Source organism: Jaculus jaculus, chromosome 1 (genome assembly GCF_020740685.1).
Source record: "Jaculus jaculus isolate mJacJac1 chromosome 1, mJacJac1.mat.Y.cur, whole genome shotgun sequence".
Lineage (NCBI taxonomy): Eukaryota > Metazoa > Chordata > Mammalia > Rodentia > Dipodidae > Jaculus > Jaculus jaculus.
Genome location: NC_059102.1, coordinates 328,751,159 through 328,773,802, shown reverse-complemented (window position 1 = coordinate 328,773,802; position 22,644 = coordinate 328,751,159). Strand labels below are relative to the sequence as shown.

Sequence of the window (22,644 nt, the reverse complement as noted above, 5' to 3'; positions counted from 1 at the left end):
CCAAATGTGGTGTATTCCCTCTCAACCTGTTGACCAGTTACATTCTGATGTCTAAGAAAAAAAAAAAATCATCACAACTTTTACAGAAATTTGGGGTTCACTGCCTCCCCTCTCTTAGAAAAAGCAATAATATTCATAAAATTTCTAGAAGAGCAAACCCCTGAGTCACTAAGAAACTGGACAGAAACATTTAAGACTGTCACTTTAAGTGATATGTTGCCAAGGAGTCTGAGCAACAGAGAAAACTTCTGGAGAGGCCAAAAAGGAGAAGGATTTTAACTGAAGTAAAAGAAAGGAAGACGTGGCCTCAGAATCTGACAACAAATAGAATAGGCTTTATTTTGTGCTAACCCTGTCACTAAAGTAAGACATGTAAACTTCTATGGTATCTTTTCTACCTTCAACTAGAGCCACTGATCTAACTCCAAGAGGCTGGTGTAAGGAGAGGGTATTTAAAATGAGAACTCAAGTACATGTTGATGTTGGTGATTGGAGGCGTTTAAGTACACTGCCAGTCATGTACTAACCTTTGCAAGCAACTTACTGAGGTTAAGAGACAGATTTAATTAGAGGGCAGGAATTGTGTAGGACACTTCGCACTCTTAATACCATTTAAGTAGCAAATCAATGAAGGAAATGTCAATATCTCCATTTTACAGGCATACAGTACAGATTACTAATACACAGAGACAAGGGATTTCGCGCGGCTGGGCATCTGAGCCTTCCTGGACCCTGGGTATAAGGGCTCTCCCCTCACCCAAGAACAAGGAGGGCCGAGCGACCGACCATCTGGTCTGCTGCACTGAGCCCACAGACTTGTCCAGTCTCCCAGAGATCCCCAGCCCTTCCCGCTGCCCCGTCTCCCAGCCCGCTCCCTCCCCCCCCCCCGCGCGTCCCCGTCTCCCTGTCTCTCTCTGCGCGTCCCCGTCTCCCTCTGCGCGTCCCCGTCTCCCTGTCTCTCTCTGCGCGTCCCCGTCTCCCTGTCTCTCTCTGCGCGTCCCCATCTCCCTCTGCGCGTCCCCGTCTTCCTCTCTGCGCGTCCCCGTCTTCCTCTCTCTCTGCGCGTCCCCGTCTCCGTCTCTCTCTGCGCGTCCCCGTCTTCCTCTCTCTCTGCGCGTCCCCGTCTCCGTGTCTCTCTCTGCGCGTCCCCGTCTTCCTCTCTGCGCGTCCCCGTCTCCCTGTCTCGGCGCGTCCCCGTCTTCCTGTCTCCGCGTGTCCCCGTGTCCCTGTCTCCGCGCGTCCCCGTCTTCCTGTCTCCGCGCGTCCCCGTGTCCCTGTCTCCGCGCGTCCCCGGCTCCCTGTCTCCGCGTGTCCCCGTGTCCCTGTCTCCGCGCGTCCCCGGCTTCCTGTCTCCCCGCGTCCCCGGCTCCCTGTCTCCGCGCGTCCCCGGCTCCCTGTCTCTCTCTGCGCGTCCCCGGCTCCCTGTCTCCGCGCGTCCCCGGCTCCCTGTCTCTCTCTGCGCGTCCCCGGCTTCCTGTCTCCGCGCGTCCCCGGCTCCCTGTCTCCGCGCGTCCCCGGCTCCCTGTCTCTCTCTGCGCGTCCCCGGCTCCCTGTCTCCGCGCGTCCCCGGCTCCCTGTCTCTCTCTGCGCGTCCCCGTCTTCCTGTCTCTCTCTGCGCGTCCCCGGCTCCCTGTCTCTCTCTGCGCGTCCCCGGCTCCCTGTCTCTCTCTGCGCGTCCCCGGCTCCCTGTCTCCGCGCGTCCCCGGCTCCCTGTCTCCGCGCGTCCCCGGCTCCCTGTCTCCCCGCGTCCCCGGCTTCCTGTCTCCGCGCGTCCCCGGCTCCCTGTCTCCGCGCGTCCCCGGCTCCCTGTCTCCGCGCGTCCCCGTCTCCCTCTCTCTCTGCGCGTCCCCGGCTTCCTGTCTCCGCGTGTCCCCGTCTTCCTGTCTCCGCGTGTCCCCCCTCCCGGTAACCCTAGCCGCCCCCCCCCCCGCCCCGGCTTCTCTGCGCTTCCGGAGCGTCGGGCGCGCCGCCGTTCCGCCCCCGGCCCCGGCCCCCGCCCCCCGCCGCGCGCGGTCGGCCCGCTCCCAGTCTCACCCCAAGCGGCGGGCGGCGTGAGCAGCAGTAGGGCCGCCAGGAGGGCTCCTCCGCGGCGGAGGGCGACTGAATAATCCTGGGGCCCCTCAGACTCTGCCCTTCTCAGAGAAAGGACCATCATCCTCCCTCCCCTGGCAGTCTGGAGGAAAATCGAAGAAAACTGGGAGGCGGAGAGGCGATCAGCTGTGCCCAGTGTACGGGAAATGGCGCGCAGCGCCTGAGACAAAAAAGCTTCCCCTAGGGGCGGGTCTTGTTTACTTCTCAGCAGCAAGACTTGAATAGTTTCCGCTTTGGAGATCACCTTAAGGACAGAAGTGCGGGATCAAAATCTAAGCCAGCTTGCTGATGTTTTCCCCTTGTAAGCACCTGCGAGTCCTAAGGAAAGCGGGGAATTATGGGAGATCGGTTTGCATACAACCCAGCATGACTTTTTTGTTTTACAAACCGGTAAGTAGATAGTGAATACTTGCTCATGTTTGAAGAATAATTGCAAGCCATGTATAGTATACAGGGAACGTGAACTAATCTTATGGGGAATTCAGATGTAGCATACCGTTGAAAGATGTTTTAAAATGGGATGACAATCATAAAAATATTTTTTAAATATTAGTTTGTGCATAAGATAGAGCAAAAGCAGTTTGAGAGTGAGATTTGATGACTGGTGAACAATTAACAAAACCGTGGAGATGGAATGACTACCGTATGATCATGAATTGGATTTTGGTTAGTTCCTTTGTTAACACTGATGGTGAAAAATAGAAGAGATCAAGATATAGTCCTAATATTAGAAATGAATTGTGTTGCTGCTCACTGAAATAGATACAAAAGAGAGATGACTTCATGGCAAAAGATGAGAGAAATGGATTATGTAGTAAGTTGAATAATGTCCTCTCAAAGATGTGCACAACCCAGTGTCCTAAACTTTCACTGTCTATGTTGCAATAGGGACTTTGGAGATGAAATGCAATCAAGGATGTTAAAGATAGGGATTAGGAGCAAGGTAGCTTTTTCCTGATAGCTAGTGTGATGGTTTGGAAGGAAATGTAGCCCACAGCCTCAGGAGCTTCTTGGTCCCTAGCTCCTGGAGTCTTTGGGAGGTGGAGCCTGGCTATGAGAGGTATATTGCTGGGGCAGACCTTGGGGTTAGGAATCCAGGCCTATTTAGTGTGTTCAAAGATAGCTCAATCTATGACTGTTTTCTCTGTGTTGTGGATGTATGAAGTGAGATAGTTCTTTCCACCATCATAAAGTTTCACCCTGGAAACTGGAAACCTGAAATAAATCCATTCTTCCCACAAGCTGCTTTTGGTCATGTGTTTTGTCCCAGCAACAAGAACTGCTATAACTAGGGAGTAGCCCACAGAAACATGTATACCACCTTAAGGGTCTGCTTGGACAGGACTAGAACTCACTTCTGATTCAGTCACAACCAAAATTGCTGCAAAACACAACAGCCAAGTCCCTCCATTGCACTCTGCTCATATCCATTCCCAACTACCAAAATTGTCTGTTATCACTTTACCCAAATGCCTGAATTTATCCTAAGAATCTCCCTTATCTCCTGTTAACACCTCTGTACTTTGCACTCTCTTATATTTTTTCTTTTTTTTATTTCTTTTTTTAATTTTTTTTAATTAATTAATTTATTTATTTGAGAGCGACAGACACAGAGAGAAAGACAGATAGAGGGAGAGAGAGAGAATGGGCGCGCCAGGGCTTCCAGCCTCTGCAAACGAACTCCAGACGCGTGCGCCCCCTTGTGCATCTGGCTAAAGAGGGACCTGGGGAACCGAGCCTCGAACCGGGGTCCTTAGGTGTCACAGGCAAGCCATCTCTCCAGCCCTATTTCTTTTTTTTTTATTAACATTTTCCATGATTATAAAATATATCCCATGGTAATTCCCTTCCTCCCCACCCCTGCGGGGCTCCTTCCCGCTCAGGTAGTGCCGAGGGAAGGCCTGCTGGTTCCTCCCTAGGGGTTGAGGGGATGATGATGACTCAGAAACCTCTCCTGGCCACCCGAGAAAAACCACACTGAGTCGGGAGTCTTTTCCATGCAGAAACAACTCACTTTATTACTCTGAGCAGTTGCCTATATCATGTTGGAGACAAAGGCAGGGATTTTAGGGTGGGAGAAGAGGTAAGGGCCAATAGTAAACTTTAACTATTGAAATAGTAATTACAATTAACACATAGAAGTAGCAGGCCAGAAGCCATTAGGCATCCTGCTGAGTCTTAGCTGGCCAGAGGCAGGTCACCAAACTTTAGCTAGGCTCAGGAAGTTCCACTAGGCCTCACGCCTGGGCCTTTCAGGGCCCAACATCTCCCCCTTTTGTTTTTGTAAGAGCATTAGTCACCGTGGCCCCTGTCTTAGGTTGTCCGCCTCTGGGGATCTTACCCATCATTGGTCACATGGAGGGCAAGGGAGGTGGCAGTGGGTCATCTGAGGAACTTAATTCCTGAGTTTCCAGCCTGTGGTAATGTATTTCGACCTGATGAAGTTTTATTGTCTCTAGCCACTGGTGAATAAATTGTGTAATTTTGTTAATTACACAAGGCCCGACAGTGAGGATAAGGAGAAGGGGAAGGAGAAGGAAGGGTAGGGGTTCAGGTAGAGGGAGGAGGTAGGGTAAGATGTCATGTAAGCCTTTCTGCAGCAGATTGTCCTGGGGGTCCCGTCGCCTCCTCTCCAAGTCCTCCTGGAGCTTTTTAATCTTGTCCTGGACAATTCCCGATTTATTGGCATAAAAGCAGCATTTTTCCTGTAAAAACAAACATATGCCTCCTTTTCGGCCATTAGTAGGTCTAGTCCTCTCCTGTTTTATAGGACTACCTTAAATGACATCTACATCTGGAATTAAGGTGGCTGGGGCATAAAGGCCCATCCAATTGGTGGGCAGAAAGTCATAGGCCATCTCACCTCCATAAACATAAGCCATTCCAGAAGGCAGGTAGCATTGAGCACTGGGCTCAGTTGTGTTAAAAGTACAGAAGGAAGGATGAATGTATCTCACATCTATACTGGAATTGTTAGGGGAAGGCGAGGCCCAAATGCCCAGAGGAAACATTAGGAAAAGCTGACAGGGGATGGGGAAGGTGGCTGAGCAGTTTTTTAAGGTCGTATGGACAACTGTACTGTAATTAGCCGGAGAGGCCCAGATTGGAGGCAAAGCCACCAATCCTCCGCAAGGGAGGGAGTTATTTAGTTCAGCAGGGTGAAGGACCATTTTAGGAACAGTCCTCAGGGGCAGGACACTCCCTAGAGAAATGATTGTCAGTGTCCCCTTGTTGGGACAAATATTTTAGGTCCCTCGCTGGTACCCCAATGGGTCTTTTTCTTTTTACAAAGTTTTCCCATGGACAAAGATTTTATGAGCTTCACACAAGTTTCTATCAAAAAACTCCTTTCTGTTAGAGTTTTTGTATTTTAATTACTTCTCAGTATAAAAGACTATTAAAGCCAGCCAAATGGCTTTGACTCTGAATATACACAATCTTGTTTACATGTAGGTGCTAATGTCTTGCTGCCAGAATGGCTTCCTGACACTGAATGTACATAATCTTGCTGACTGTAGGTGCTATAGTTTTGCTAAAGCCTTGCTATAGTTTTGCTAAAGTGTTGCTGCCGAAAGCCCAGAGCTATGGATACAGTCCAGCCAAAATGGCTCCCGACAATTCCCCCTTTTTAATTTAATATTTTTATGAACCGGGCCCTACTGGGCCTCGGTGCAAAAAGACTGTGTCTGTCTTAGGTTGTCCTCTACGATATTTAGCCCTTACCTGTCATCGGTACATGAATTCCATCATTCATGCCCTGTCTTAGGTTGACCTAACTCGAGAGAATCTTACCCGTCTTTGACTACCAGCCTCTGCAGGGGCTTTAAGATAATGTCTCAGAAAACTGAGGTCGGGACTATAGCTCTATCCTATGTATTTCTGAGCGGATATCCATAATGGATCTTAAAAGGCATTTAATGAGTATGGGCAGCAGACACAGAATAAGCAAAAGACAAACACCTATAGCAGCAAAGCTTCCTATCCAAGAAGTGAGAGAATTCCATCCAGGCAAGGCAGACTTAAAAGCAGATATTAAGTCATCAGCAGCTTTAGCTGCATCAAAAATAAGCTGATAATTTTGTAAAGACACAATCTCTGAATGTAACTGAATTAGATCTAAGGAAATATTATCGTTGTGCCAAATATCTCTTAAATGTATTTCCCCAGTGCTGCTAACTGTTATTATATATTTTTTAGAAGTAACACAAATCTATTAAAAATGTACATGACACTCCAAATGAGTTTTAACTTTTAACCCTAGTATATAGAGTATCTAACAGGTATCTATGTATGTATCTATGGTAAGGATCAAGCCCAAGATCTTAAAGGAAGATACAGTTTGAACTTTCTCAGGAACTACTTTAAAGCTGTGAGTATGAAGGATAGTTAGACATTAAAAGTACAAGCCTAAAGCCTAAAGCCACAGCACACTTTAGGAACTCCTGTTAGGCACACTTTGTATATATTTAGATTGAAATCTGAAACCCACCATCACACCTTAAGATAAACAATTGAATATATTGGGGTCCATTTATTTAAATTATCACATTCTGCCCCTGGAGCCCAATGGATTTATAACCATCACACATTATAAATTGTTAGGAAAAAATTAAACTATTTAGGGTAAATAAGGCCCTTTTTAGTTGGTCGTGTGGGGGTATGGATTCCCCCTTTTGTTTTTATAATTGAGACTTGAGAGTTTGATTATATCTTTTTTTAAAAAATATTTTTATTTGTTTATTTGAGAGCGACAGACAGAGAAAGAGGCAGATAGACAGAGGGAGAGAGAATGGGTGTGTCAGGGCCTTTAGCCACTGCAAATGAATTCCAGATGCATGTGCCCCTGTGTATCTGGCTAACATGGGTCCTGGGGAGTTGAGCCTCGAACCTGGGTCCTTAGGCTTTACAGGCAAGTGCTTAACCACTAAGCCCATGATTATATCTTTTAATAATAGCCTGCCGGGGGTTGTATAGGATGCCTGTGGAATGTAAGATTTTCCAGGTCTGGAGAAAATCTACAAAGGCCTTGCTTACAAAGTAGGGGCCATTATTTGTTTTAATTTGATCAGGCAACCCAAGAGTTGCAAAATATTGAAGCATATAACTAATGGCATGTTTAGTTTTGTTTTTTTTTTTCCGGCATGTGCCAATGTACAGTAGGTGCGGGAAAAGGTCAGTGAGCCCAGTCACCACGAGATGGCGGCCGTTTCCCCTGTCCCCACCTGGGTCAGTCCAAGGGGGCCACGTGGCAGTCTCTCAGGAGGTGGATTGCCCGTCATTTCCCAGTAGGGGAGGGTCAGGCACAAGCTGCTAGGAAGGAGGCCATCTATTTAAATTACCAAATTCTGCCCCTGGCTCCCAATCGATTTATAACTATCATATATTATAAATTGTACTCAGTTTAATTTTAAAGGTCTCCACAGTCTTGACCAATTTAAGATACTGAGATTTGTAAAATTAAACAAGTTAAACACTTCTAATATATAAAGGCACAGAGTAAACATTTTTTAACTGGTATAAGGTATAGTAAGGAAAGACTAAAACAATGTTTATTGAACCATCATAACTTAAAATTTGTCTCAGTGCCCATAATTTTAACTTGCTTGAGGTTTTTTAGCTTAAAATCTTACGTCTCAGCTGGGCGTGGTGGTGTACGCCTTTAATCCCAGCACTCAGGAGGCGGAGGTAGGAGGATTACTGTGAGTTTTAGGCCACCCTGAGGCTCCATAGGGAGTTTCAGGTCAGCCTGGGCTAGAGTGAAACGCTACTTCAAAAAACCCAAAACAAAGAAAAACCAAATCTTAAATTTTTTTTAAATTTAATATCTCTAGCTAAGCATATCAGTCTATTACAAATTTAACCTTGATTAAACTCTTTTGGGGCCTGGGCAGCAGGACAGAGCCAGCCCTTATGCCAGTAGCCCAGTTCCAGCGAAGTTCCCTGTAGTCTTTCTTTCCTCTTAGAAACCTTATAAGCTAAGCCTTGAAGTTTAATGTTGTTTGTACTTAGAATTTTTAAACTTTTATCTGAATAGTCTATAAAATTTGGCTTACCATTACAGAAGACACATTTAGTTGAAAGCATCAAGTTTATGCCTAATTCTTTAAAACAAAGGTTCCAAAAGATTAACATCCACATGGTCAGGTTCATCTCAGCTCATCAGACAGCTTTAGGTGTGCTGAGATAAACTTCCAGACCAGGTACAGTTATGGAGGAAGGAATATTTATTGAAGTTTACAGATCCAGGGGAAGTTCCATAATGGTAGAAAAGGCTGGCCTGCCTTCACAGGCCCAAGTAGAGAGAGAGAGAAGCATGAGCCTTTAGAAATACAAAAGCCGAAGGTGAAGGGAAGAGAAAGGGAACGAAGAGATGTCGACAAGTTCAGGTTATAGAAGCAAAGTTTAGTGCACTAAATATGAAGACTGCCTCATAGCTCATGAGGGTACACTCACCCGCACACACCGATTACCTCCTCAACGACTGCCTCTCACGGGGTGCACTAGTCTGTCAGGGTCCCAGAGCCCCACGTTGGGGGCACAAGATGCGGGGCTCCTTCCCGCTCAGGTAGTGCCGAGGGAAGGACCAGGCCTGCTGGTTCCTCCCTAGGGGTTGAGGGGATGATGAGCGTCCGACGACCCAGAAACATCTCCTGGCTACCGGCCACCGGAGAAAAACCACACTGGGTCAGGAGTCTTTTCCATGCAGAAACAACTCTCTTTATTACTCTGAGCAGTTGCCTATATCATGTTGGGGACAAAGACAGGGATTTTAGGGTGGGAGAAGAGGTAAGGGCCAATAGTAAACTTTAACTATTGAAATGGTAATTACAATTAACATGTGGAAGTAGCAGGCCTGAAGCCATTAGGCATCCTGCTGAGTCGTAGCTAGCCAGAGGCAGGTCACCAAACTTTAGCTAGGCTCAGGAAGTTCCACTAGGCCTCACGCCTGGGCCTTTCAGGGTCCAACACACCCCCACATTTTCCAATTTGAAATTCCATTCTCCATCATATTACCTCCCCATCATTGTAATAACATATATACAATATCAACCCATTAAGGATCCTCCTCCCTTCCTTTCTCTTCCCTTTATGTCTCCTTTTTAACTTTCTGGCCTCTGTTACCAAGTATTTTCCTTCTCAGAAACCCAATCATCTGTAGCTAGGATCCACATATGAAAGAGAACATGTGGCACTTGGCTTTCTGAGCCTGGTTACCTCACTTAGTATGATCCTTTCCGGGTCCACCCATTTTTCTGCAAATTTCATAACTTCATTTTTCTTTACCGCTGAGTAGAACTCCATTGTATAAATGTGCCACATCTTCATTATCCAGTCATCAGCTGAGAGACATCTAGGCTGGTTCCATTTCCCAGCTATTATAAATTGAGCAGCAATAAACATGGTTGAGCACGTACATCTAAGGAAATGATATGAATCCTTTGGATATATTCCTAGGAGTGCTATAGCTGGGTCATATGGTAGATCAAACTTTAGCTGTTTTAGGAACATCCACACTTTTCCACAATGGCTGGACCAGATTGCATTCCCACCAGCAGTGTAGAAGGGTTCCTCTTTTTCCACATCCCTGCCAACATTTATGATCATTTATTTTCATGATGGTGGCCAATCTGACAGGGGTGAGATGGAATCTCAATGTAGTTTTAATCTGCATTTCCCTGATGACTAGTGATGTAGAACATTTTTTTAGATGCTTATATGCCATTCATATTTCTTCCTTTGAGAACTCTCTATTTAGCTCCATAGCCCATTTTTTGATTGGCTTGTTTGATTCCTTATTATTTACCTTTTTGAGTTCTTTGTATATCCTAGATATTAATCCTCTATCAGATATATAGCTGGAAAAGATTTTTTCCCATTCTGTAGGTTGCCTCTTTGCTTTTTTCACTGTGTCCTTTGCAGTGCAAAATCTTTGTAATTTCATGAGATCCCAGTGATTAATCTGTGGTTTTATTGCCTGAGCAATTGCGGTTGTATTCAGAAAGTCTTTGCCAAGACCAGTATGTTGAAAGGTTTCCCCTACTTTTTCCTCTAGCAGTTTCAGAGTTTCAGGTCTGATGTTAAGGTCTTTAATCCATTTGGACTTAATTCTTGTGCATGGCAAGAGAGAAGAATCTATTTTCATCCTTCTGCAGGTATATATCCAGTTTTCCCAACACCATTTGCTGAAGAGGCTGTCTCTTCTCCAATGAGTATTTTTGGCATTTTTATCGAATATCAGGTGGCTATAGCTACTTGGGCTTACATCTGGTTCCTCTATTCTGTTCCACTGATCTACATGTCTGTTTTTGTGCCAGTACCATGCCGTTTTTGTTACTATGGCTCTGTAGTGTCCCGACCCGCGGGACCTCGTTATTCGTGGGGGCGAGGAGGACCCCAACCTGAAATAAGATGGGCGAGAGAGAGGAAGGGACTCAAGCAAATGTACACTTGTCAAGAGTCCAATTTTATTGAGCCACAGCGGCCTTTTTAAGGGTTAGGGTTAGGGTCTTGGGTGAGGGGGGGCTGGAGGAGGCAGGTGGTGGAAAGTTACAGAATCTTCTTGGCCTTTGGCCTAGGACAGTTTGCAGTTATTCTAAGAATTCCCGGTATAGTTCTCACGTCTCTGCAGTCACCAGGCAGGATGTTAATTAGTTAGGTGTGGCGGGGTGAGGGGATGCAATCAGTTAGGTATGGCAGGGTGGGGGGATGAGGAAAGGTCGGAAGTTGCTCAGGGCAGAAGTTATCTCAGGGCAGAGGTTATTTCAGGGCAAAGATCTGTTCAGGGCTCATCTCCTCGTCTCCAACATCTCCCCCTCTTCTGTATACAAGGACCAGGATAGGGAGGTTACCGCGACCCCTTAATGATGTCCCAAAGAAGGGCTTGTTTTGGTGGCCGATTATTTTTGTTTAAGAGTAAAAATGGATCCAGAGGAGCAACCTGACAGTAACCTGACATCAGAGAGGCGAGCGTTCCCCAGAGTAGGTTGAGCGCTGTTACTCATAGGTCATTGATTTTGATAAAGTCATTTGGATTGACCTTAGAACAAGGGGCACAAATGGTCTGAGCCTGTTAGAAGGGCAGTGCTGGACCCTTACCCGTCATTGGATCGGCCTCCTCTCGGCGAGGTCGTCCTGTCTTAGGCGGGTCGAGACTTAGCCACCCGTTCCGTCGCTGACTTACCAGACCACTCACTTTGTGGAAATGTAACACATTTTGCTCTCAACAAGACCGTCAATGCCACATAAGGATCCTGGAGGAAATATGTTTGGTAGCCAATAAGTATGAGGGGTCGCGGAGACCTGAGTTATTATTTGGAGGGGCGGGACCAAAATTTCCACCCCAGGGTGGGTTTTTGCAGGGAGGTAAAGTCTAAGGGTCGAGATGGGGGGTTGTCTTGTTCTTTTGGCGGGTCAGCGGCAGATGTTTCTTCTGTGGCGAGGCGAGGTAGTGGACTTCCACCGGCTTGATTGCAGAATCTACCTGACTCTTAATGAAACTGGTTAGTCGTCTGAAGGCCCAGGGGCCAAAGGAGATAAGCAAAAGGAATCCAACAAAAGGGCCTAAAAGACTGTGAAGCAAAGTAGTTAGCCAGGGAGATGTGGAAAACCAATTTTTATACCAAGATTCTTGTTTTTCTCGAGTCCTTTTTCTATCCTCTAGATTTCTTTTAACTTTATCAAGGCTATTTTGTATTAGCCCAGTCTTATCTAAGTAAAACAACATTCTTCTTTGAGGGCTACACAGAGTCCCCCTTCCTTTAAGAACACCAAATTTAGCCCTCTCCGGTTTTGAAGTACAACCTCAGAGAGCGAGGCCAAAGAATCTTTGAGATCTTGTATCCCCTCATGTATGACGTTAAGATCTCTGTCCACTAAGGCACTGAGTTGTGAAAAATGCTGTTGGGAGGTTACCCGCAAGGCAATACCTGTCCCGGCCCCTGCAGCACTAAGTCCCAGGAGCACAGTCAGGGTGAGGGCAGTTAAAGGCTCTCTTTTTGGTCTAATGGCAATGCCTTGATCTATAGTAGTTGTAAAACTTTCAGAATCATGAATGAAAAATCGTGGCAAAACTATAACTACAACACAATAGTCCTTAGTCTGTAAAAAGTCCTTGTTGACAATAAAGGGAGTCAGCCCCGTGGAACAAGCAAGATAGGAGTTACTAGGGGCTTTAGTATATATAAAGGAGTCATTGATAATAGCAGTTTGGTTGCATACTGGTTCAAGAGTCAGAGGAGGGAGCATATCAGGGTCTAATAGACACAGTCCGAGGCCGGAAATGGATGTAAGAGTAATACCCCCTTTGGGGCAGAGTGCCAGAATAATCCCTCTGCACTGTTAGTAGACACAGGAGATGTAAGGATGGCAATTCCCTCATAAAAGGGAGGTCCTAGAACTTTTAATCTGTATGGCATTTCAAACAAGCTCTATAATTTTATTTGAGGAACTTTAAATAAACTTATTTTAAGTAAACTTTATCTATGACAACAGGAACGTATGGTATAGACAGTCTATTTCCCTTTTATTTCTCCCTCTCATGAGAAGACACTCTAACTGCTTTAGGGGACTGGGTCGAAGACATCAGATCATTTACTACTTCCTGCTGAACGGGACACGAAGTGGAGACTTGTTGCAGTTAGAGAATCTCTCCTAGAGAGGGGAACTATTTTAATGTACCCCAAAGTGTAGGAAGATAATCTTGAAAGATAACTTTGGAAAGAAAGAATAAAAGTAAGGAGTTACTGAGAAGTGAACACACAGCAAACTGGTCTTTTTGTAGGTCGAGGAAATCCAGGTAGACAGGCTTGGATCATCTCAGGACCATCTGAGGATGAGCTGGCTGAGATTTTCTTTCAGAACTGTTCATTAAATGGCACAGTAGTATTTAACATGGCTTGTAAAACAGATGAGATGCTAGCAGAGTTATCAGAAACATATACATAACATTTAATCTTAATAATAAAGAGCTATTTTTTATCTTTGGTTATACATTTTTCTCTGAGTGTTTAAGACCTTGCAGATAGCCAAAAGTTAATTAAGGATTAATTTTGGAGGTCATTAATGGCTCTCCAAAGAGACTTTAGGGACACAGGAGTAGCCCCATAGCTTACTGGTGTCTTTGGCCTGTTAGGATGAGTCAGGGCCATGCTGGCCAAGTAGTTTTCCCTTCTTTGGGAAGTCAGGAGGACTGATTGCTTCTCAATTGTGACTCTCCTGTTTTACATTGTACACCACTTTTGTTTGGGTCTCCATATCCTCCCTGCTCAGGAAGACAGGTGACTTACCAGGGGGCCAGTGTAGAAGTGTCCCATCATCTCCAGTGGCCTCATGACATGGGAGCACAGGCCAAAATATTGACACTTTTTACTCTGATGATTCCAATTGGCTTTGGCTTCTACATAGGTGATTAACACACTTAGAAAGGAAGTTACATCAGCTTGGATGTACATACATATGGAGCACATTTAATTACTGAAATAGACTTAACTAAAGAATGGCACAGGGCTTCTAAAATCATTTTGTCCTATTTTTAAAATTTTTGTTGTACTGTGGTAGCATAAGCCATATATCTGAGGTATAGAAAGTAGGCACATCTCCCATTTTAAATATCCAACATTTATAAGTATAGGCAGAACCTGTTATCAGTCTTGAAAACAGTACCAGCTGATTTACAAACTTAACTTATTTAACCTAGAAAACAAGTAAGACAGTATAAGGTCTTAGCACCTGTGTGAAAACATCTTTGATTAGTTCAGATACCTGTATGGGTACAAATTACCCAGAGAACATTGGAAACAGAACCATTGTTTGAGCATGAGGCTGTGCCCTAAAGTAGGGAATATGTCTTAAGGGTTAATTTTGTTATAAGCACTGGACTTAAGATGCCAAAATTGAGACAGTTACTTTACATATAACAGAGTAGAATCTGGTCTTTTCTGAGCCCAAACAGCTAGCTAAATATTAATATAACCCTTGATAAATATTTTTGAAAGAAAAAAAAACATTATTTGACAACCAATGATTTTGGCTTAAACTTGATAACTACTGATTTCATGCACCACAGAAATTTTTTATTAACATAAAACAATTTTATGTTTTACCCATGACTTAAATTTGATAAAGCTCAAGCAAACTATCCCAACATACTTCAGCCTGAAAATTTTCTTTTTTTTTTTTTTTTTCACATCCACACATCTTCATCTACATACTTTAACATTCTGATCTAAGTACCACTCAAAAGACATTTTTAACAAGCACTCTATGTCCCAACATTGAAAAATTCCTTCCCAGTTTTTTTTTTTTTTCTTTTTGGGGCATTCGTGAACCCAAGATCCTCTTTCCTTGCAATACATACATTGATCCTTCTCAAGCGGCTTCCTAAAGCCCTCAGGTTTTTTTTTTTTTTTTTTTTTTTTTTTGCCTGTTGCCCAGGTACCCTGGCTGTCTAAGTCTTCCTGATCCTGATGCTTTTTTTTTTTTTTTTTTTTATCACTGTATCCAATATCCTATTTAAGTTCCTTTCTTGTCTCCTTTTCCCATTATTTTTTCTCTCTTCTGCTTCCTTTTTTTTTTTTTTTTTGGTCTTTCTTTTCTTTTTCTCTCTCTCTTATGCTAAACCTTTTTAGCTTCCTTAATTATGTCTGTCAAAGCTAGATCTTGTAAATCCTCCAGATGTTGTAATTTCTTTTTAATGTCTGGAGCGGACTGCCTTATCTATGTCATTGTTATTGCTGCTTGTTGACTCGGAGAAGTAGGACCAAAAGGAGTATATCTCCAGTGAGCCTCCATCAAGCATTCTAAAAAGATAGAGGGAAGTTACTTTAGCCAGATTCGTGGGGCGGCGAGCAGCCCCCCTGAGACCTGCCATCAGAGCCTGGCGGTAGACTGTCAGTTGCTCCCTACCTTCTGCTGAGTTGTAATTCCATTCAGGTCAGGTGAGAGGGAATCCCACATCAATCTCATTTGGGAGCTAGGTAGGCTGCTCATTTGGGCCTGAGACATGCTAGGGTCAGGGGGAGGACCAAAGGCTCGTACAGTGGAATCAGGTCCTTCAGTTTCTAGTCCCTGCAGTGGGCCCATCTCCTCTTCCCTCGGGCAAAGCTGGAGCAGGGAGAGCAGGGGGCTAAGGTGGGGGAGATGGAATCAGGGCAGAGGGCCACTCGGGAGGGTCCTCTATTTCAGGATATATTTTGGGCTGAGCCGAGGGGTCTGTGGCCATTCGGCTTGGTTTTCTCGTGGCTTGTTGGGCCACTGCCAGGACTCGGGAGCCTGACCGTGGTGGGGGGTGGATCCAGGGCTTGACCCATGCCGGGGATCCATCACTAGGCTCTCCCAGACCAGGATGTATGGCTGTTGATCTGGGTGAGAATGGGTCCCTTCTGAAAAACAATATTCTTAACAGCAGAAATAATGGTTAGATCAAATGCTCCCTCTGGCAGCCACTCAAAGGAGCAGAAAGTCTGTTATTTACCTTTTTTAATTTTTACAGATAAGTCATGAGCCTTACTTCTAACTTCAGAGAAATGAGATACCGTCAGAGTCAGGGGGGTCGTCATAGTCTGTCCCATAATTAGAAACAAGAGTCCACAAACAAACACAAAATAGATACTGACAAAAAGAAACCAAAAACCGTGACACCTCCGATGCGTCCAGAACAGAAAACCAAATGCAGTTTCAGATGGAAGATGCCTCTGTGGTTTCTCCTGGAGGAGAAATATACAATCTTCCTTTACCAGATAGGAGACTGTCAGCCACCCTGACTCTCCTCAGATCCTGGGGCGTCCCCCAGGATTGCAGCCTGTGGTCCTGCCAACCACCATTGTCAGGTCCTCACGGTCCTGAACAACAGCTGCCCAAACCGAAATTAAAACAGATCAGAACAACAGAAATCACAGAAATCACTCAGACAAACACTCAGACAAACACTCAGACAAGCACTCAGACAAGCAGCGCTGCAGACATTTACATTGTTTACCTCCAAGGGGGTCTCCGGAGTCCTGGGTAGACGTGCAAATCCCTGGACGAGCTCTCAATTGAAAGACCCCCAGAGGGAGACCTTCACTCAAGTCTCGAGATAGCACGCACCCAAAGACACACGGGAGACCCAACTTGCTGCAAAAGCATGAGGCTTTATTTAGGAAACCAGAGCTCTGGGGTCGACACATATCTCACACAGGAGACAGAGGTGTTGACTCTTTGCCATTTTTTCAGTAGTAAGTTTTTGATTTAATTCTTTATTAACCCTTTGTCATTTCTTGGGATGAATGTTAGGTCCATCAATCATAAACCATGGACATGTCTTATCAAAAAATAAAAATAAAAATAAAAAACTGTATAAGATCCTTTTTCTATACCCGTATTCCTCGCTCTCTGAGAGAGGCTTTTAAATCCTTTATGAAAGAAGTCTCTTTAGACAATGAATGGCCCATCTTGATGGGACGGAATGAAGAGGGAAAACTTACCAGGTCTTGCCGTCTTCTTGGGTGGAGAAGCGGTGACCACTTAACAAATCCTCCGGAGGTCGCTGAACTGGGGGGTCTCCGTCCGGTAGGAGTCCGTGCCTCGAGCCCCACGTTGGGCGCCACTTGTCCCGACCCGCGGGACCTCGTTATTCGTGGGGGCGAGGAGGACCCCAACCTGAAATAAGATGGGCGAGAGAGAGGAAGGGACTCAAGCAAATGTACACTTGTCAAGAGTCCAATTTTATTGAGCCACAGCGGCCTTTTTAAGGGTTAGGGTTAGGGTCTTGGGTGAGGGGGGGCTGGAGGAGGCAGGTGGTGGAAAGTTACAGAATCTTCTTGGCCTTTGGCCTAGGACAGTTTGCAGTTATTCTAAGAATTCCCGGTATAGTTCTCACGTCTCTGCAGTCACCAGGCAGGATGTTAATTAGTTAGGTGTGGCGGGGTGAGGGGATGCAATCAGTTAGGTATGGCAGGGTGGGGGGATGAGGAAAGGTCGGAAGTTGCTCAGGGCAGAAGTTATCTCAGGGCAGAGGTTATTTCAGGGCAAAGATCTGTTCAGGGCTCATCTCCTCGTCTCCAACACTGTAGTATAGGTTAAAATCAGGTATGATGAAACCACCAGCCTTATTTTTGTTATTCAGTATTATTTTAGATATTTGAGGTTTTTTATGATTCCAAATGAATTTTTGGATTGTTTTTTCTATTTCAATGAAGAAAGCCTTTGGAAGTTTGATAGGGATTGCATTAAATGTGTAGATTGCTTTAGGTAAGATTGCCATTTTCACAATATTGATTCTTCCCATCCAGGAACAAGGGATGTTTCTCCACTTTCTAGTGTCTTCTGCAATTTCTCGCATGAGTGTTTTAAAGTTCTCATTGTAGAGATTCTTTACGTCCTTGGTTAGGTTTATTCCAAGGTACTTTATCTTTTTTGATGCAATTGTGAATGGGAGCGATTCTCTGATTTCATCCTCTGTGTGTTTGTTGTTAGCATATATGAAGGCTACTGGTTTCTGTGTATTTATTTTGTATCCTGCTACATTGCTGTAAGTTTTGATCAACTCTAACAGTTTGCTAGTAGAGTCTTTAGGGTCCTTTATGTATAGAATCATGTCATCTGCAAATAATGATAACTTGATCTCTTCCTTTCCAATTTGTATCCCTTTTATGTGTGTCTCTTGCCTTATTGCTATGGCTAAGACTTCCAAAACTATATTAAATAAACGTGGGGCCAGTGGACACACTTGTCTTGTTCCTGATTTTAGTGGAAAAGTTTCCAGTTTTTCCCCATTTAGTAATATGTTGGCTGTAGGCTTGTTATAAATAGCCTTTAGTATATTGAGATATGTTCCTTCTATTCCCAGTCTCTGTAGGACTTTTATCATGAAGGGATGTTGGATTTTGTCAAATGCTTTCTCTGCGTCTTAATGAGATGATCATGTGATTTTTGTTCTTCAACCCATTTATGTAATGTATTACATTTATAGATTTGCATATGTTGAGCCATCCCTGCATCTCTGGGATAAAGCCTACTTGGTCAGGGTGAATGATCTTTTTGATATACTCTTGTATTCTGTTTGCCAATATTTTGTTGAGAATTTTTGCATCTATGTTCATGAGGGAGATTGGTCTGTAATTTTATTTTTTTGTTCTATGTTTGCCTGGTTTTGGTATCAGGGTGATGCTGGCCTCATAGAAGGAGTTTGGTAGAATTCCTTCTTTTTCTATTTCCTGGAAAAGCTTAAGAAGCAATGGTGTTAGCTGTTCCTTAAAGGTCTGGTAAAATTCAGCAGTGAATCCATCTGGGTCTGGGCTTTTTTTAGTTGGGAGATTATTGATAACTGTTCGGATCTCCATGTTTGTTATAGGTCTATTTAAGTGATTTATCTCATTTTGACTTAATTTAGTTAGGTCATATAGATCAAGAAAATCATCCATTTCTTTCAGATTTTCATACTTTGTGGAGTATATGCTTTTATAGTATGTCCCTATGATTTTTTGAATTTCTCTGGAATCTGTTGTGATGTTACCTTGTTCATCTAATTTTATTAATTTGTGTCTCTTCTCTCTTTCTTTTGGTCAGATTTGCTAAAGATTTATCAATCTTGTTTATCCTTTCAAAGAACCAACTCTTTGTTTCATTCTTTGGATTGTTCTTTTTGTTTCTATTTCTTTAATTTCTGCCCTAATCTTTATTATTTCTTCCCATCTACTGATTTTTGGTTTGCCTTGTTCTTCTTTTTCGAAGGCTTTAAGGTGAAGCATTAGGTCGTTTACTTGCAACCTTTCTAATTTCTTAATATAGGCACTTAAGGCTATAAATTTACCTCTTAGAACTGCCTTCATTGTGTCCCAGAGATTTTGGTAGGTTGTGTTCTCATTATCATTTGACTCTATAAATTTTTTGATTTCCTTTTTGATTTCTTCATTGACCCATTCATCATTTAGTAGTGTATTGTTTAGTTTCCATGATTTTGTGTATGCTCTATAGCCGTTCTTGCTACTGATTTGTAGTTTAATTTCATTGTGGTCAGATAGAATGCAAGGAATTATTTCAATTTTCCTGAATTTGTTTAGATTTGCTTTCTGTCCTAATATATGGTCTATTATAGAGAGTGTTCCATGTGCTGCTGAAAAGAATGTATATTCTGCAGCCTTTGGATGAAATGTCCTGCATATATGTGTTAAGTCCATTCCTTCTATGACCTCATTTAGTCCAGATGCCTCTATGTTTATTTTTTCCCGGGATGACCTGTCAATTGATGAGAGTGGGGTGTTAAAGTCACGCACCACCACTGTGTTTGGTGTTATCGGTGACCTTTGTTCTAATAGTGTTTGTTTGACGAATTTGGGAGCCCCCATGTTAGGTGCATATATGTTTAAGATTGTAATGTCCTCCTGTTGGAGCGTGCCTTTAATCAATATAAAGTGACCATCCTTATCTTTCTTGACTAATGTTGGACTAAAGTCTACCTTGTCTGATATAAAAATATGGAACGCTTCACGAATTTGCGTGTCATCCTTGCACAGGGGCCATGCTAATCTTCTCTGTATCATTCCAATTTTAGTATATGTGCTGCCGAAGCTAGCACAGCACTCCCTTTTTATTTATTTATTTATTAAGGTCAGAGAGAGAGTGTGAGAATGGGTGTGCCAGGGCCTCCAGCCACTGCAAATGGACTCCAGACACTTGCACCTCCTTGTGCATCTGGCTAAAGTGGGTCCTGGGGAATTGAACCTGGGTCCTTTGGCTTTGTAGGCAAGCGCCTTAAAGGCCAAGCCATTCCTCCAGCCCTATGCACTCCCTTTCTGAGGTAACCTCTCTACTCATTACTAAGCTAATTTAAAATCTAGTAGAAAGAGAGAAAAAGAATTCTTAGAGTGATGTCCTTGAGCAAGTAAGAGTAGCCCCCCTCCCCCCATATGCCTTTGTCTTGGAATGCTTCTTTCCCAGAACTCCATGTGCATGGCTGTGTTCTTACTCTCCAGTCTTTCTCTCAGTTATCACCTTTCAATGGAGCCTTCCTTGGCGACCATTCCAAATTTCAAACGCTCTTTCTTTGTTTACATATTTTTAACTTTTTTGCCTTTTGAGCTAGAGAGATGGCTCAGTGGTTAAAAGCACTTGTTTACAGTCTGAAGACCTGGATTTGACTTGCCAGTGCACATATAAAGCCAGATGCACAAAGAGGTACATGCATCTGGAGTTTATTTGCAGTGTCAAGAAGCCCTTCTCATTTATTCTTCTCCCCTCTCCCCTTGCAAATATTTTTTTTTAATTACCTTTCACTTCATTACTATTTGACAATTTGCCTACTGTCTGGCTGTCACTCTAGAAAGAAAAGCTACATAAGGATAAGTCCATTTATGACTGCTGTGTCCTGTGTCCTTCACTTGCAGATATATAATTATTGAATGGATTACCAAGCTGGTTGAGACACTTAAGACCAGCTATACTTTAAGTAAAGAGTATTTAAAAGAGACATGATGTGGGAGCCTTATTCTAGGGTCTCTTGGGTACTTCTTTTCATGCCAATAAAGAATTAGCAGAAGGGGGCTGAAGAGATGGCTTAACGGTTAGGCACTTGCCTGAGAAGCCTAAGGATCCCAGTTCGAGGCTCAATTCCCCAGGTCCCATGCTAGCCAGATGCACAAAGGGGCACACGCATCCGGAGTTCGTTTGCAGTGGCTGGAGGCACTGGAGCGCTCTCTCTCTCTCTCTCTCTCTCTCTCTCTCTCTCTCTGCCTCTTTCTCTGTCTGTTGCTCTCAAATAAAGATAAATGAAAAAATTTCAAAAAAAAGAATTAGCATAAGGAATAACTTTATTTGAGCAAAGCAAAAGTAACAGATTTAGAGCCAGATGGAGATCCCAGGAGTGAAGGGTATCCCCAGACTTCACCCTCTGAGAGGCTGAAAGCAGAAGCAGAGGCAGCAGCAGCGGTGGGTCCAACAGCAACACCTTCCACAGCAGTGGCTACAGTCCCAGCAGGGACAGCTTGAGCAGCAGCAGTTCCAGCAGCGGGGGTGCTGATCTGCAGGGCCAAACTTGCCAGGCTCGGTTTGCCCCGCAGGAAAAGCAAGTGCCCAGCTCCAGAAATCAGAACAGCAGCCCGACGACACAGGCAGCAACTTGACTGAGACCAAAATCATCCAAGGTAACTGGGATTGCACCAGGGAAGGGTCTCACTTGGTCGCAAGCTGATTTGGATCCCTCAACAGACCAGAAATCTTAAACTCTTTGTTGATAGAGGATCTGGTTGTTATAATAACTACTCTTGCATACATACTCGGGGCTGTTTTTGATTGAATGTGTACAGTGTTTAGTTAAATTTTAGAATCTACCTGTATTTTATTCCACTCAGCCTGCTTGAATACTCCTACAGCAGGGAAACTCAACCCCTAAGAACATCTTTGTAGATACTCTGAGAGTCTTAAGAGCCACACCTAACACCTTAAGGTCCTACCCAGAAAATATATTACATCAAATCAATTGATACAGCTAAGAATACACAGCTAGCTAGAAAATCCAAGCATTAACTTAATCCAAGATGCAAAAATATATACATTACAACACAAGAAACACTAAAAAGCAAGACGATATAAATCCACCTAAAAGTATTAATGCATCAGAAATGTCCTCCAGTGAGAAATAGTTAGAGGAAATGCCTGAGAAAGAGTTCAAAAGAATGATTATAAATATGTTCAAAGAGGTCAAAGAACACATCAAAACAATCAAAGAGGAAATCAAAGGAATCAAAGAAGAGGCAGGACACCAATTTAATGAAATAAAGAAGGCAATACAAGACATAAATAGGGAAATAGAAATAATAAAGAAAAACCAGTCAGAATTACTAGCAATGAAGAACACAGTTAATGAAATAAAAAACTCTGTAGAAAATCTCACCAGTAGGATGGATGAGGGAGAGGACAGAATATCTAAGCTAGAAGACCACGTGGCAGACCTAATGCAGTCCAACAAAGAGAAAGACAAACTTATAGAAAAGTATGAGTGGGAATTTCAAGATATACGGGACACTATGAAAAGATCCAATATAAGAATTCAGGGCATAGTAGAAGGAGAAGAACTCCACTCCAGAGGCATAGTAGGCGTCTTCAACAAAATCATAGAAGAAAATTTCCCCCAAATTGGGAAAGAGGTGCCAATACAGATACAGGAAGCCTTTAGAACCCCAGCCAGACAAAACCTGGAAAGAACCACTCCTCGCCATATTATAATCAAACTTCCAAACACACACACCAAAGAAAAAATATTGAAAGCAGTTAGAGAGAAAAATCAAGTTACCTACAAAAGCAAGCCCATCAGGATTACAGCAGATTATTCAACACAAAATTTTAAAGCCAGAAGGGCTTGGAGTGATATATTCCAAGTTCTGAAAGATAACAACTGTCAACCAAGGTTACTTTATCCTGCAAAGTTATCCATTCAAATAGATGGAGAAATAAAGACATTCCATGACAAAAGCAGGTTAAAGGAGTATTTGAAGACAAAACCAGCTCTACAGAAAATACTTGATAGAATCCTCCATGCTGAAGAAAAGGAAAAGCACACATATAAGGAACCTAGAAAAA

At 43.7% G+C, this 22,644-nt stretch overlaps 2 protein-coding genes and 1 non-coding gene across 21 annotated transcripts in view; 1 reads left to right on the top strand and 2 right to left on the bottom strand.

The window, feature by feature from the left end:
• Positions 1–2,416, bottom strand: part of Cr1l (complement C3b/C4b receptor 1 like) — an 83,135-nt gene extending 80,719 nt beyond the window's left edge. For all 3 annotated transcript variants that reach the window (XM_045144798.1, XM_045144801.1, XM_045144806.1), the window contains exon 1: positions 2,035–2,416. In XM_045144798.1, coding sequence (XP_045000733.1) covers positions 2,035–2,155 — 121 coding nt within the window. In that variant the 5' untranslated portion in view covers positions 2,156–2,416. The remainder of the gene's footprint in view (positions 1–2,034) is intronic.
• The window catches only part of LOC123459235 (60S ribosomal protein L31-like), a 104,757-nt gene continuing 84,129 nt past the window's right edge, over positions 2,017–22,644 (top strand). For all 17 annotated transcript variants that reach the window (XR_006636147.1, XR_006636136.1, XR_006636141.1 and 14 more), the window contains exon 1: positions 2,017–2,481. The gene's annotated coding sequence lies outside the window, so the exon portion shown is untranslated. The remainder of the gene's footprint in view (positions 2,482–22,644) is intronic.
• On the bottom strand, positions 19,539–19,645 carry LOC123458115. The gene has a single exon (XR_006635414.1). It is a non-coding gene; the product is annotated as a U6 spliceosomal RNA (small nuclear RNA).